The following is a 12,622-nucleotide window of genomic DNA, read 5'->3' on the forward strand; positions in this document are numbered from 1 at the left end:
AGTTCATATTACATTAATGTTTTGAAGAAATATTTTTTTTGTTTTTTTTTTTTCACAATAGTGCAATTGTGGGCAATGGGAGTCATGCGACTCCCAATGGACGTTTTTGTCTTTAGTCCGCTCTAAATGGCCTATAAAAAGCAATGTGACTTATTTTTCAATAGCCTTCTTGCAGAAACGTTACTACAGGAAAGTAACAAAACTTATGATTCCAATATTGGCACTGATGACTTATGCCAGGGCGATGAGGATGAAGATTTGGAAAACTGATGTCTAATGTGCAACGATTTAAAAAAAAACAATTAAATGTGGTTCAGATGCACTTCATGTGGGCTATGGGCTCATGTGAAATGCACTGGGTGGGACTTTGCGGAATATTATGTCTGCGATATCTGCTAGATTTCGTTTGATTCCGATTGTCTCCAGGGTGACCACCATTACCCGCATATCGGTGTAATGCGAGTCAAATCTGTTTTTTTTTTAAACTTTAATAATATCCTAAATTGATTGTCAAATTGACTGAAAATTATTTCAAATAATAGGTATTTAAGTAAACAATGCTTATAAGCAATTGCAATAAGTATTTTGTTTATAATTTAAATTATATTTGAGTTCTCCCTTAAGTGACCCCCATTACCCTCTTTTACCCTACTACTCGCATTATAGCTACAACTTTCTAATGCAACATTCAAGAAAAGGCCTCCTGAGGGAGGAGCCTCAGACTCTGACAACAAATTGCTGATTTATTATCACAATATACCAGTGTTGGCTCAGTCTCGTTAGGAATTATTGGGCCAATTACATGGCCATTGCCATGTACTCTGCTTCAGCTGTTGATAATGCAACAGTCTTCTGAAGACGGCTCTTCCAGCATACGGCTGCGTTTTGTAGCGTGAGTACATACCCAGTTACTGAGTGGCGTGAAGTAGTGTCATTTCCCCAGTCAGCATCGGAGTACATTGCTATATTTAATTTTGCTGATTTCTTGTATCTCAAGTTTATGTTTACAGTACCTTTGAGGTATTGAAAAATCCTTTTCACAGCATTTAGGTGTGTTGTCTTTGGCTCCTTTGAAAATCTACTTAAGTACGTAGTTGCGTATGCGATATCTGGTCTTGAAATACAAGTGACGTACATCAGGCATCCAATCATCTCTTGGTAATTGGTTACGTCCACATTTTTACCATTAGTATCATCAAACTTTATTCCTACCGGCATCGGTGTTTTGACTGGGTGGCAATTTGATAATCCGAGTATTAAGTTTATGTATTCTGATTGATCCAGGGTGATGGTTCCTTTGGATATGTCTTGTTGAATTCTTATTCCAAGAAACTTCTTGACTGGACCTAAATCTTTTATCTTAAATACATTCATCAACTTTGATTTCGAATCTATAATATGATTTACATTTTTGGACAGTATTAGGATGTCATCAACATACGTTACAATTATAGTTAATTCATTTTCAATAGTTTGGAAATATAGACATGGATCGGCTTTCAGAGACTCATATTTCTTTCGCATTGCTTGGACCCATTCGTTGCTCATTTCGTCATCTAAGGCATCTTTGAATGTGCTGGGTTCTTCAATTGTTGCGTTGCAAACAAAATCGTTCCATGTTTTTGGACATGGCTTTCTTTTAGATCTTCTTTCTCCTTCTTTATCTGGATGTTCATCATCATTTGTGTCTGCATCTTCGGAATAGGAATCTGGTACGTAGTCGCTGTCTGAGTCGACTTTTTCTGTTACCTCTATTTCGTCGTCGTCCTGTTGTTCATCAGGTTCGGCATTTTCATCTGTGATTGAGTCGTCTGGTGCTTGTCGATCTTCTTTGGGTTGATCTTCTCGTTTTTGTTGGAGGCTGAACTCGAAGGTGTCATCCTTATCGTTGCTACATTTATTTGTATTGAAGACCCCTTCAATGAAGCTAACATCACGGCTGACAACGATTTTCCGTTCTTCTTCTAACCAAATTCTATAGGCTTTGCTTTCTTCGCTATAGCCAACGAATGTTCCAAGAGTCGATTTCGTCTCCAACTTGGTTCGATTTGGTTTTTTATTTAGAACGTAGGCTTTGGAACCATAAATCCTCAGGTGTGTTACTACCGGTTTTCTTCCAAACCAGATTTGGAATGGTGTAATAGGATGGGTAGTATTTGATACACATCTGTTCCGTATGTAGTTAGCTGTCACAACGGCCTCTGCCCAAAAGGTTTCTGGACATTTTGATTGTATCAGCATACATCTGGCCATCTCAATTAATGTGCGGTTTTTGCGTTCAGCTAATCCGTTTTGCTGTGGTGTGTAAGGGGCGGTAAGTCTTCGTTGTATGCCATGTTGCGACAAATAGTCATTCATCTGTTTGTTAACGAATTCTAATCCATTATCAGATTGAAGATATTTCAGTTTCTTACCAGAAACTTTTACAACTGTGTATCGTGATTTTTGGTCAGTAAATGTGACCATGTATCGTGAACCTCCATTCGAGACAGTAGTCATGGGGCCACACACGTCTGTATGAACATACTCTAGTAGTTCATTTGCTTTGTTGCTGGATGCTTTTGGAAATTCTTTCCTTGTCATTTTTCCTTGGGTACAAACTTCACAAATGGGATTTTCGCTTGTTATTTTCAATGGTTTAGGATTCACTCCTATTACAGATTCTTGGGCAATCATGTCTTTCAATGCTCTTGCATTTAGATGGCCGAATCTGTTATGCCATAGTTTGAAAATTTCATCGCTCTTGGCGTCTGTGAAGTTGGCATAGTCGTTCGATTGATTTCTCACCACATATAGGTCGTCTTTTCTATCTGCAACCGTAGTAAGTGCACCTTGTTTATTCCGAACGATGGCCTTGTGTTTGTAGAAGGTTACTTCGTACCCCTTATCTGTAATTTTGGAAACAGACATTAAGTTTAAGTTCAGGTTTGGAACGTACAGCGTATTTGGTAAATCACAAATTTTGTTTGTTGGTCCGATGTCAGCATTTATCTGGAGAGAGCCTATTCCTTCAGATTTGGAATTGCTTTCGTTCGCCATGTTGACATTCTTAACGGATGACTTCAAATCATAGAAAACTTCCTTTGAGTTGCACATATGAGAGGTACATCCACTGTCTAAGATCCACTCATTTCTGGATATGCCTTCTTTCACAGAAGTACATTGTTCATTGACATAATAAGACTCTTGTTTATTCTTATTGAACCAACAATCCGCTATTACGTGACCTTTCTTCTTACACTTTTGACAAGTTTTTGTCTTTCTGTTCTCATTAGTCGCCTTGGACTTCGAGTTGTTGTATGTATTGTTCTTTGGTTTTCTCCAAGCAGCCATCGCACTCGACGTTGATGGGTCGTTGTTTCTGTCGCGACGAGAGTCGGATTCCTCTATGATTTTCACTTTCAAGTTTTCTATCGTAGGTAGCGCGTCTCGGCTCTCTATGGCGATGCGGAAGTTGTCGAAAGACTCAGGTAGACTGTACAGCATGATGATTTTCAGCAATTCCTCGTTGATGTCGAGTTCCATGTCTTGCAGCTTGTCCACGGTGTCTGCGAGCTTCGCTAGATGCACGCGCAGATCTTCGCCCTCAGACATTTTTGCGAACAGTAGTTGTTTCAAGAGGTTGGCCTTTTTGCAGGTCCTCGTGGCTCGTGAATTGCAGATAACTTGCTCCAAACTTCTCTAGAAGTTTTGCGATGTTTAATTTCACGCAATTCGGAAACATTAATTGAAAGAATTAAATCGGACTTAGCTTTTGCATCGTTGCTGTCCCACGCAGCGACTTCGGCGATGGTTTTCGGTGTGTCCGGGTCTAGCGTTGGTCTTTCGTTAGTTCCATTGACGTATTCCCATCCACCGGTTTTTATGAGGAGTGCTTCAGCCTGGATTTTCCACGTGTCGTAGTTGGCCTTATCGAGCAGTTGGATTCTCGTTGTTGCATTCATTTTTCACTTAACTTTATTTTTCGCAAGAAATATTGTTTGTAACTTATCTTTACTATATTGGCGATTGGCCTGGGCCCATAACCTGTTAAGGATATGGTCGGATCGTTAAAGTAAAGACAGATTTCGTATATCAAAATGTTATTTCTTAGAAGCGTGTGTATTCGACTGTACTATTGTATTTATTCATTGTATGCAACCATGCGTCTGGAATATTCCATGGAACTTCTGGGCCTTGTGTCGCTGTTAAACAGCACCATTTTGCGTTTCGCTCTGTGGCATTAGCACCATCTCCTCGTTCCTTGTATATTTGGAACTTGAATACGTATGCTGCTCCCATCTGTGCGGTTGATTCGCATGATGCTGATACAGGTTGCATGGTCCTTTGTGTCCATTGTTTTCCTCTCCACCCTGCTAGATTGTGTGTTACACACGATCCGGCCGGTCTTCCCATGCGGAAGTTCGGGATCGGGTTGTTGTCGTCCATTGTTAGTGCCATCACAATATCGGCTGCAACGCCTAAGGATGGAACTTCTTCAAAGAGATTGTGGCTGTCCACGGTTATGTTTGGTGAATGATATCCACCTAACCCTTGTGCCACGGCAACTGGTAGCTCAGGAATTTCAATATATATTCAATATATATTCCACATCAACAAAAATCATCTACACGATAAATACTTAAATATTAAAGAAAACATCCAGATATACAAACACAAAATCAAACAACTGCTAAACGAACAAATAAACTCCATACACGACTTTTTAAAATACTTAACAAACTCCGCATACCCACAACACACGATAACACACCATAACATAAACACTTAACACGCAGAACACCCCTAATATACAAGACAAGTTTTTTCAGGGCGAAACATGTAAAACTCAAAAATACAACTGTAAATTCAAAATCACGTAAATTTTAATAAATAAATATATTTTTATACATGCACAACATGGATTACGTATTCGACATCGAGAGTAATAAAATCAAACCACTTAATAAACTCCACATACCACAGCACATAACGATAACATAAACATTTAACACACAAAACACCCTCTAAACACAAAATCAAATTAGTGACTGAAGCGAAATATGTCTACCTCAGAAACATTTTTGTAATAACTTAAACATGGATTACGTATTCGAAAAAGAAAATAAAATGAAATAAAGTTTTCTTATACTTACAGCATGTTTAAATTGTTCTGAAGTTCTGAAGATCAGTAAAAGTTGTGTGGCCGGGGTTGTGATTCAAAACTCACTGACCGCTCCGCTTTTTTTATGCCAACTATCACCCGAAAAAGTAGATAAAGTTGTAGGAGGAGGATACACGTTGTTGTGTGTATCGCAAATATGAAAAAATGATACGAAGAAGCCATAAATTCGACGCAGTCCATATTCTAAATCTAGTACGTAACGTACGAAGTGAACACAGAATTAGACCATTAATCTGTCTACCTATTGTAATACTCGTCACTCTCGGTTTGATTATGGTCCTGCTGTCATTCTCATCGTGGAGCTCCAGTAAGCATCTTATCCGTTTGCGGAGGGTATCGTTCGGCGTGTTGGTAAGTATCGTTCCGTATGTTTTTATTTGTCGTTTTTGGTATCACTCTTTGTTTTTCAGGAAATCGTGCTGGATGTTTAGAAGATCAGGGAGAGAATCTTTCCGCCAGCTGCTTATATATGCCTTTTTTCACCTGTTCCGGTTTGTTGTATAGATTATTGATTTTCCGCTAGGTTTGCTAGTGGATCTACGATAGTCCATCGCTGTGTCGCGCGATCTCGTGGACTATGGTGTCCTTAAGAACATTTGCGCGGGAGGTTGAGAAGATGTTTTCCTCGATTTTCTTGAACCAACGTTTTTTTGTAGGTTTATTTTTACAGATCGCTTTCTTTTAAGGCTTGTCCACTGCAACGATTGCCAGATCGTCCGCATATACTATGAGGGATACCTCGGGTTTTACAGGTAAGCACAGTACTTAATACATAATACATAATAAACATTTCATAGATATGGTCCCAGAATTGATCCTTGTGGAATGGCGCATATTATGGGGAACGTGTCATTTCCAGCCATTATCTTTTTTTCCTGAAATAGCCTTGTATCATGTATATTAACTGTAGTTTATCCTTCCTCTTCCTTAGTACCTTGTAAGTGCCATTCTGTTGATGCCCATTGAAGAAGTTTTCGGAGTTTACGAGTACACATACCAAGGAATCTACAGCATCCGTCGCCGCGGAGAGATGCGCGTGATTCAAGGTAAGTTTTACTTTTAGAAAAGCCGTTCATGATTTTAGATATATTAAAAAATGTATGTGTTTTTCAATGTTGTCAATAAAATAAAATGTAATATTATAAACTCCTTCATATGTCTTTTTCGTATCCCCTTTGTATTTCTCAAGTTTGACGTCTTAATCATGTTCCATATAAAACTTGAGGGCGTGTACGACATCACTGTTGCTTGTGTTTGTTTTTAAAAATTGTGTAAAGCAGAAACATAAATAGAAGAATCAAATAATAATGATAAAAACACTCGGTGGTCGAGTGGTTACGTGCACCTGCTAGCATGCTAGTAAACACGGATCGAATCTCAGGTATGGAAGGCATTTTTCTCAAATATAAAAATAACGGGTGTAATTTGGGTTGCATATGCAAACTCAAATGAAGTATGAGAGAAGTTGCAATACAACTGAAGACAGTATGAGAAGTAAGAAAGTAAGTGGAGAGGAAGGAGTAGCAGAAAAAAGTAGAAGAAGAAGGCGTAGTAGAGAATAGGAGAAGATAGAAGGAAGAGAACAGGGGAGGATCAGATTTTTAAATTTTTTGGCGGCGTGTCGTTCTATAAGACAGTCACTGCTTCGATGCGTCCACTGCTCCCGGCCCATCCTACAGCTGCGATGTCTCTACGCTTCATCCCCAGGATACTCAGGCATATCAACAATTTTTATGGTGGGGGATCATCCCCAGAGAGAGGGAACTCCTTATAAGGACAATCCTGATAAGGTAAGGTTAAAATATTTTTAAATTTTAAGTCGTCTTAAAAGAGGTAACACTTAAAAATATTTTTACAAGTTCTGACCTGTACCTGAAATGAAAGGAGTACACAGTTCATATAGGATACCTTAACAATTTTATAGTGGGGATCATCTCCTGAGAGGGGGAACTTTTCCTGAAATGATAGAAGGGGTACATACAAGCCATAAGTCAAAATCTTTCTTAACAGTTCTTTATTATAATAAATACAATATAAGTTTGGATTTTACAAGTCAACAGAATATGTGTCGCCATATTGAAACAGGACTTACGACCGGCATAGCCGCGCACATGCAAACAAGTATCACTTAGTATAGCTCTACTGGGATCAAGAAGTTAGCAAATAGCCCATTTTCTACGTGATTGTAAATGAAAACAAATATACAAGGTGTCGCAGAAAGAAAATTTAAAGTGCAATAAAAACTTTGAACACTGCAAATTTCACTCGACAATCAGGAAAACTAATATACAGGGTGTTACAAATATACTATATTGAAAATAAACAGAAAAAAACATCCATATCCTATTAATATTGCTCAATTTTTGCCCGACTATCAAGGAAATTGGTATACAGGGTGTTCCCGAATGAAAATTCGAAGTGCAAAGAGGAGAAATCAAAAAACAACATATATTGCAAAATTTTCACGGACACAAAGAAAAACGAGTATACAGAGGGTTGCAAAAAGAAAATATTAAATTGAAAAAGAACGACACTCCATATTAACAAGAAAAACGCATTTTCTAAAGATGTAAATGAAAACTAATATACAGGGTGTTACAGCAAGCAATTTTCAAATTCAAAAAGGACTACATTCCAAATCAACAACGAAGCGTACTTCCCAAAGATGTAAAAGAAAACTATGATACAGGGTGCTCCAAAAACAACGAATATAGCATATTTTCCACGTACACTAGATGAATACAAATACACAGGGTGTTGAAGAAAGAAAACTAGTAGTTTTAAAAAATACAATGTTCAAGAAAGAAAACTAACACAGCTTTCAAATACTGTCTATTTTTCACGTGCAGTTAATCAAAACTAGGACACAGAGCAGCACAAAAAAATCCAAAAGACGGAATGGATTACAATGAATTAAAGAAACAAGATACAACGTCGGTGTGAACGGGTAAAAAGTAAAAGAATTGCAAACGCGAGGTTCGTAAATTATCACACGACAAACGAAAATTATTAATTATAACGAAAATTGTTATTGAGAAACATGCATTGCAAGAGAACGTGGTTTATTATTTATTACTGTCCGACGGCCGACGGAACCTGATTGGTATTTAATAATAATATGAACGTTTAATAAATTCGATATACAAGCGACGGCAACATGCTCATGAACAATTGATTCAAGATTTATGGACATTTTACGCGTGATAACTCATGAATTACACAATAGACCAGACACGCACGTTGCTACTAATTGCCGTCGATTGTTGATCAAATAAGTAGTATTTGATTTATGACGTCAACGAGAGTAAAACCCTGATAGTAATATAAATCTCTGTTATATAGGTGGTACGTGATGAAGTCCGACGGCACGATAAAAGAATTAAAGATCGCAAGTCTAAGAAATACCGCGTAAAATGTTACACCGCGTGTGTTGGACGCGATGAATAAGATCAAACTGTTTATTACACACGGGTAGAATCAGATAAAACATCACCACAAAACATACCTTTTATCTTGAAATTAATGAGAGGAGAATGAATCCACGATTTACAAATCTTCGACGCACGATGTAATCACAGTTAAATATCACGCACTAAACGAGTATAATCACATAATTTAGGCTATGATTAAAGAATACAGCGTGATTTACCGAAGAATATTCTCAAAACGCATGGCAAATTTCGACCGTAGCGCGATCACGACGAACGCGCGGGATGCACTGAGAACAAAAGATAAGAGCACATGTTTACCTTGTTTTTGTTTTGTCGCTTGCCGGGGCTGTGAGAGGTGGAGAGAACTGAAATCGCAGCGACGTCATGGCGCGTGTTAAACAAAAATGTTGCGTCAGTTGCTTCTTTTTCCTATCAGACCTTGATATTGAGATAAAAAGCATTTAAAAAGCAAAAGGTTTTGTTATTTTATTATCTATACTAGGTATATGATTATTATTACTATTTCATAGTTATCCATGAATAACAAATGCACACAAATTAATTTTAAAAATCAAAGTGTTTATGAACAAAAGTAATGACAGAAAACTAACTTCTCGAAAATAATCAGTAGCAAGATATCACATCAACGCCGTAGTCGGCTTTCACCCTTCGTCTAAACATCACCCACCTTTTGGCACAGTTCAAAATTTAACCATTCCCTAAGTTTCGAAATTGCAAAATTTTTTAGTTAATATACCGTCTACAATGGCAACTATTATGTTGAGACGTTTTGCTGTGAGCGCCGCCCAGGCTCTGCGCAACTACAACATCGAGCTGCTGGCCCAACAGGCACAGCAGCAGGTGGCTGCGTTGAGTACGTCACCGGCGGTGGCCACCAAGAAGAAGTGCGTAACACCCTTGGACAAGTGCAAGAAGAAGGCGAAGAAGTGCAAAAAAAGTCTCAAGAAGTGCAAACTGGAGCGTAAGTGCGCCAAGTTGGCTGCCAAGAAGAAGAAGTCTAAGAAATCTTGCAAAAAGAGCAGGACGGGCAGGAAGAAGTGAACAACCTCACGCTTAACTAAGCGAGTTAAGCATGGTGTCGATTTGGCGCACTTGGCGTTCCTTTGCATTATCATCCAATCAGATCGGAACGACCAACAGAAGTTGATGACTTATTGCGGTGACGACGACTATCGCTTCATCAGTTGCGTGAATCAGAAAATTCGGCCATTTTGTGACACAAGATCCTGTCTCATATTTTCAATATGCATCATAACTTGGTAATGAAACTGTACTCACGAATTTGAGAATAAAATCAACGCCTTGCTATCATAATACATAATTTAGTTATTTATTTCAGTGCGCTGAGCAAAACGTCATATTAACTGAAATTTAAGTAATTCAATTGATTTAAAGTGTATTATTCACTTGACGCATCTTAACCGGTCTAGCCTGGACGATGCTCTCTTTATATCCTTTTCCGCTTTCTTCTTGCCGTCCTCCGCTTTGCAATTCTCATCGTGTAACTGTTTATTCGCAAACTTGCACCAATCATCATGCGTATCCAGCAACCGCTTGTGTACATCATTCATTACATCTTCGTCCGAACAAGCATCACCTTCGCATTGATCTGCTTTATCCTGTATGTATTTGATGTTATCATTAAACTTGTTAGCAAATTTATTGTGCACAACTGCGACCAGATCCTTGGCAGCAACCTCTTCCAGCTTCTTTTCACCTTTGTTGTATGCTTGCACTCCTGCGTTATAATAGCGTCTGCAGAAATAGTACCTACGAATCTTGCCGTCGTATTTTTCGTGAAAATCCATTATACACCCGTTCAGAGTGTTGTTGAGGCTTGTAACATTCGCTATTAACTCAGCCTGCCATCCGCTGAATGTTTTGTCGGCCGCATCGGGGATTCCTTTGGCGAGATCCAACGCTTCGCTGAGGTACTTCGTTATTCCAACTTGAAGATCAAATCCTTTCACACATGCTGATGCTGACGATTGGCCAGCGAGCACAATCAGCGCGAAAATAGCTGCACGATACATTGCGATAAGTATTGTATTGAAAAATCCAACATAATCAATTCCGCTTATATACAAAATGAAATATTTTGAATATTCGTTAATTAAAGAATAACTAACTGGAATTGATAAGACGTAATTCATGAAAAACAAGTTAACGACCATCAACATTCTTAAGTTAAATAACTAACTCAAATAGTTGTGATAAGTACACTTATGAATAAATTTGCATACAATTTAGCCAAAGCTGTTTTTAGTCATAAGCAAAATTAACTCCCCCGTGCCTTTAGATTATTCCCTATCAAAACCTCTTCATCGCCATCGCCACTGTCATTATTCTCATGTTTAAGAAGTATTTCAATCTTCGACTGTTTCAATGATTCTTGATCCGTGTGCGCCGTTTGCATGTGCTGGTCATAGTAGTGTTTCAAAATGAATACTTTCTGGCACACATCGCAGGTGTATGTTGTGGCCGCCTTCTCATGCGTCTTCCTGTGCTTGTGCAAATTATCGCTACGCGAAAAAGTTTTCGCGCACAAGTCGCACGTGAAATCCTTTTGCCCAGTATGCAATGTTTCATGCCTTAGGAGATGTTCTTTCCGTCTAAAATCCCTGGGACAATGGTTACACTTAAAAGGTCTCAAGCCTGAGTGCAGTTTTGAGTGCTGATAGAGGTGTTCGCGCCGCTTGAAAGCTTTGCCGCACTCCGCACATACATACTGCCTCTCTAACACTATGGATTGATCTTTGGGTTTTGTATTTACATCAGCATTTGCTTCATTTGTACTCATGTCTAAATCTACTAATTCTTGTTCAAAACTAGTTTCACTTTGATTGTTTGGGTCACTGTCATAGACTTGAACAATGAATGTTTCACCATCATTGATTATTTTTGTTTCTGCTTCCATCCTTAATTTAGTTTGCCTCTGTTTTTGTGCAATATTTGGATAGGTTGTTTGATTTTTAACTTGGACTGGCTGGATGCCCTTCTCAGAGTTCACTTTCATCATCTTGGTAGTTTTATTACTGCCAATAATAATGTAATTCATCTCATCAGACTTGAAATAAATTTACCACAATTATTATACAAATTTGATTTGAAGCTGGAAAAACTTACATTTTCGGAAATATTTAAATCATTATTTTGAACATAAACTGCACCAGTGCTCTTAAAATAGTCTATGTTTTGTGCGCGTGAGTAAAAACTATTAAGGGTGATTTCGGCAGATTGACATGTATTCCAGAATTTTTCAGCTTCCTCCAGTTTCAATAAGCAGTTACGACAAACAACTTTTGGCAAGATGATCATCAACAGAAACCTGAAAATAATGAAGAACCAGGTAAAATAATGTAAATTATGACACTAATATTTTAACCATGATATGAAATAGTTCATATGCTCATAATCTATTAGCTATTTTACCTTAATGTTAACAAGAGTTTGCATCTTGTTGTGTAGTCTCAATCTTATACCCTCTTCTTTATAAATGTTCACTTTTTCGACTGGACGATGAGTGGCACAGAGGCGGCAGAGCTCCGCGTACATGACCCGCGTGTAGCCCTGCATGATAAATGATAAAACGGACCGTAAATTAAATATTTCGTTTTATAATCCACAGCATGCAGTGACAAACATTTGTTATTGTATTTGTTGTCGTTTTCCACACAGAATGTATGTAGATAGGCAGCCAAGTATTCATGCAAAATATAAATATATATACAGCATGCTTCATATGTATTAATTAAATTGAATACAAAAATATTTCAAAGCCACAATAAACTGTATATAACTTAATTTTAAGTAACATATAGAATAGAAACTTATATTTATTATATTTTTTTTTTTTTTGATAATCGAATTATTGGTGTAAAAAATTAAATAAAATATTTGTTACATCCGGTTTGTTAGATAATTTTTCAGTGCTGCCAATATAACAACACAGTGTATTGCTAGTCAGTTTTTAAAGTGGCTAAGTTCATAATTTAACTAGCAGTAA

General features: G+C 37.8%; 1 protein-coding gene and 1 long non-coding RNA gene across 2 annotated transcripts; one reads left to right on the top strand and one right to left on the bottom strand.

The window, feature by feature from the left end:
• Positions 1-1,347: 1,347 nt before the first annotated feature.
• Positions 1,348-6,310, top strand: LOC135802675 (uncharacterized). The gene is made up of 2 exons (XR_010550601.1): positions 1,348-5,916; positions 6,096-6,310. It is a non-coding gene; the product is annotated as an uncharacterized lncRNA (long non-coding RNA).
• A 3,612-nt stretch (positions 6,311-9,922) lies between these two features.
• LOC135802662 (zinc finger protein 391-like) lies at positions 9,923-12,292 on the bottom strand. Its single transcript, XM_065316278.1, is given in 4 exon segments — positions 9,923-11,683; positions 11,743-11,925; positions 11,927-11,944; positions 12,049-12,292. Coding segments are annotated over 4 exon segments (1,134 nt in total). The 5' UTR covers positions 12,193-12,292; the 3' UTR covers positions 9,923-10,894.
• Between the last annotated feature and the right edge of the window lie 330 nt (positions 12,293-12,622).

Source organism: Atheta coriaria, unplaced genomic scaffold (genome assembly GCF_025399875.1).
Source record: "Atheta coriaria isolate IRGN ID8LTWV9N9 unplaced genomic scaffold, Caltech_Dcor_3.1 hic_scaffold_44_pilon, whole genome shotgun sequence".
NCBI lineage: Eukaryota > Metazoa > Arthropoda > Insecta > Coleoptera > Staphylinidae > Dalotia > Dalotia coriaria.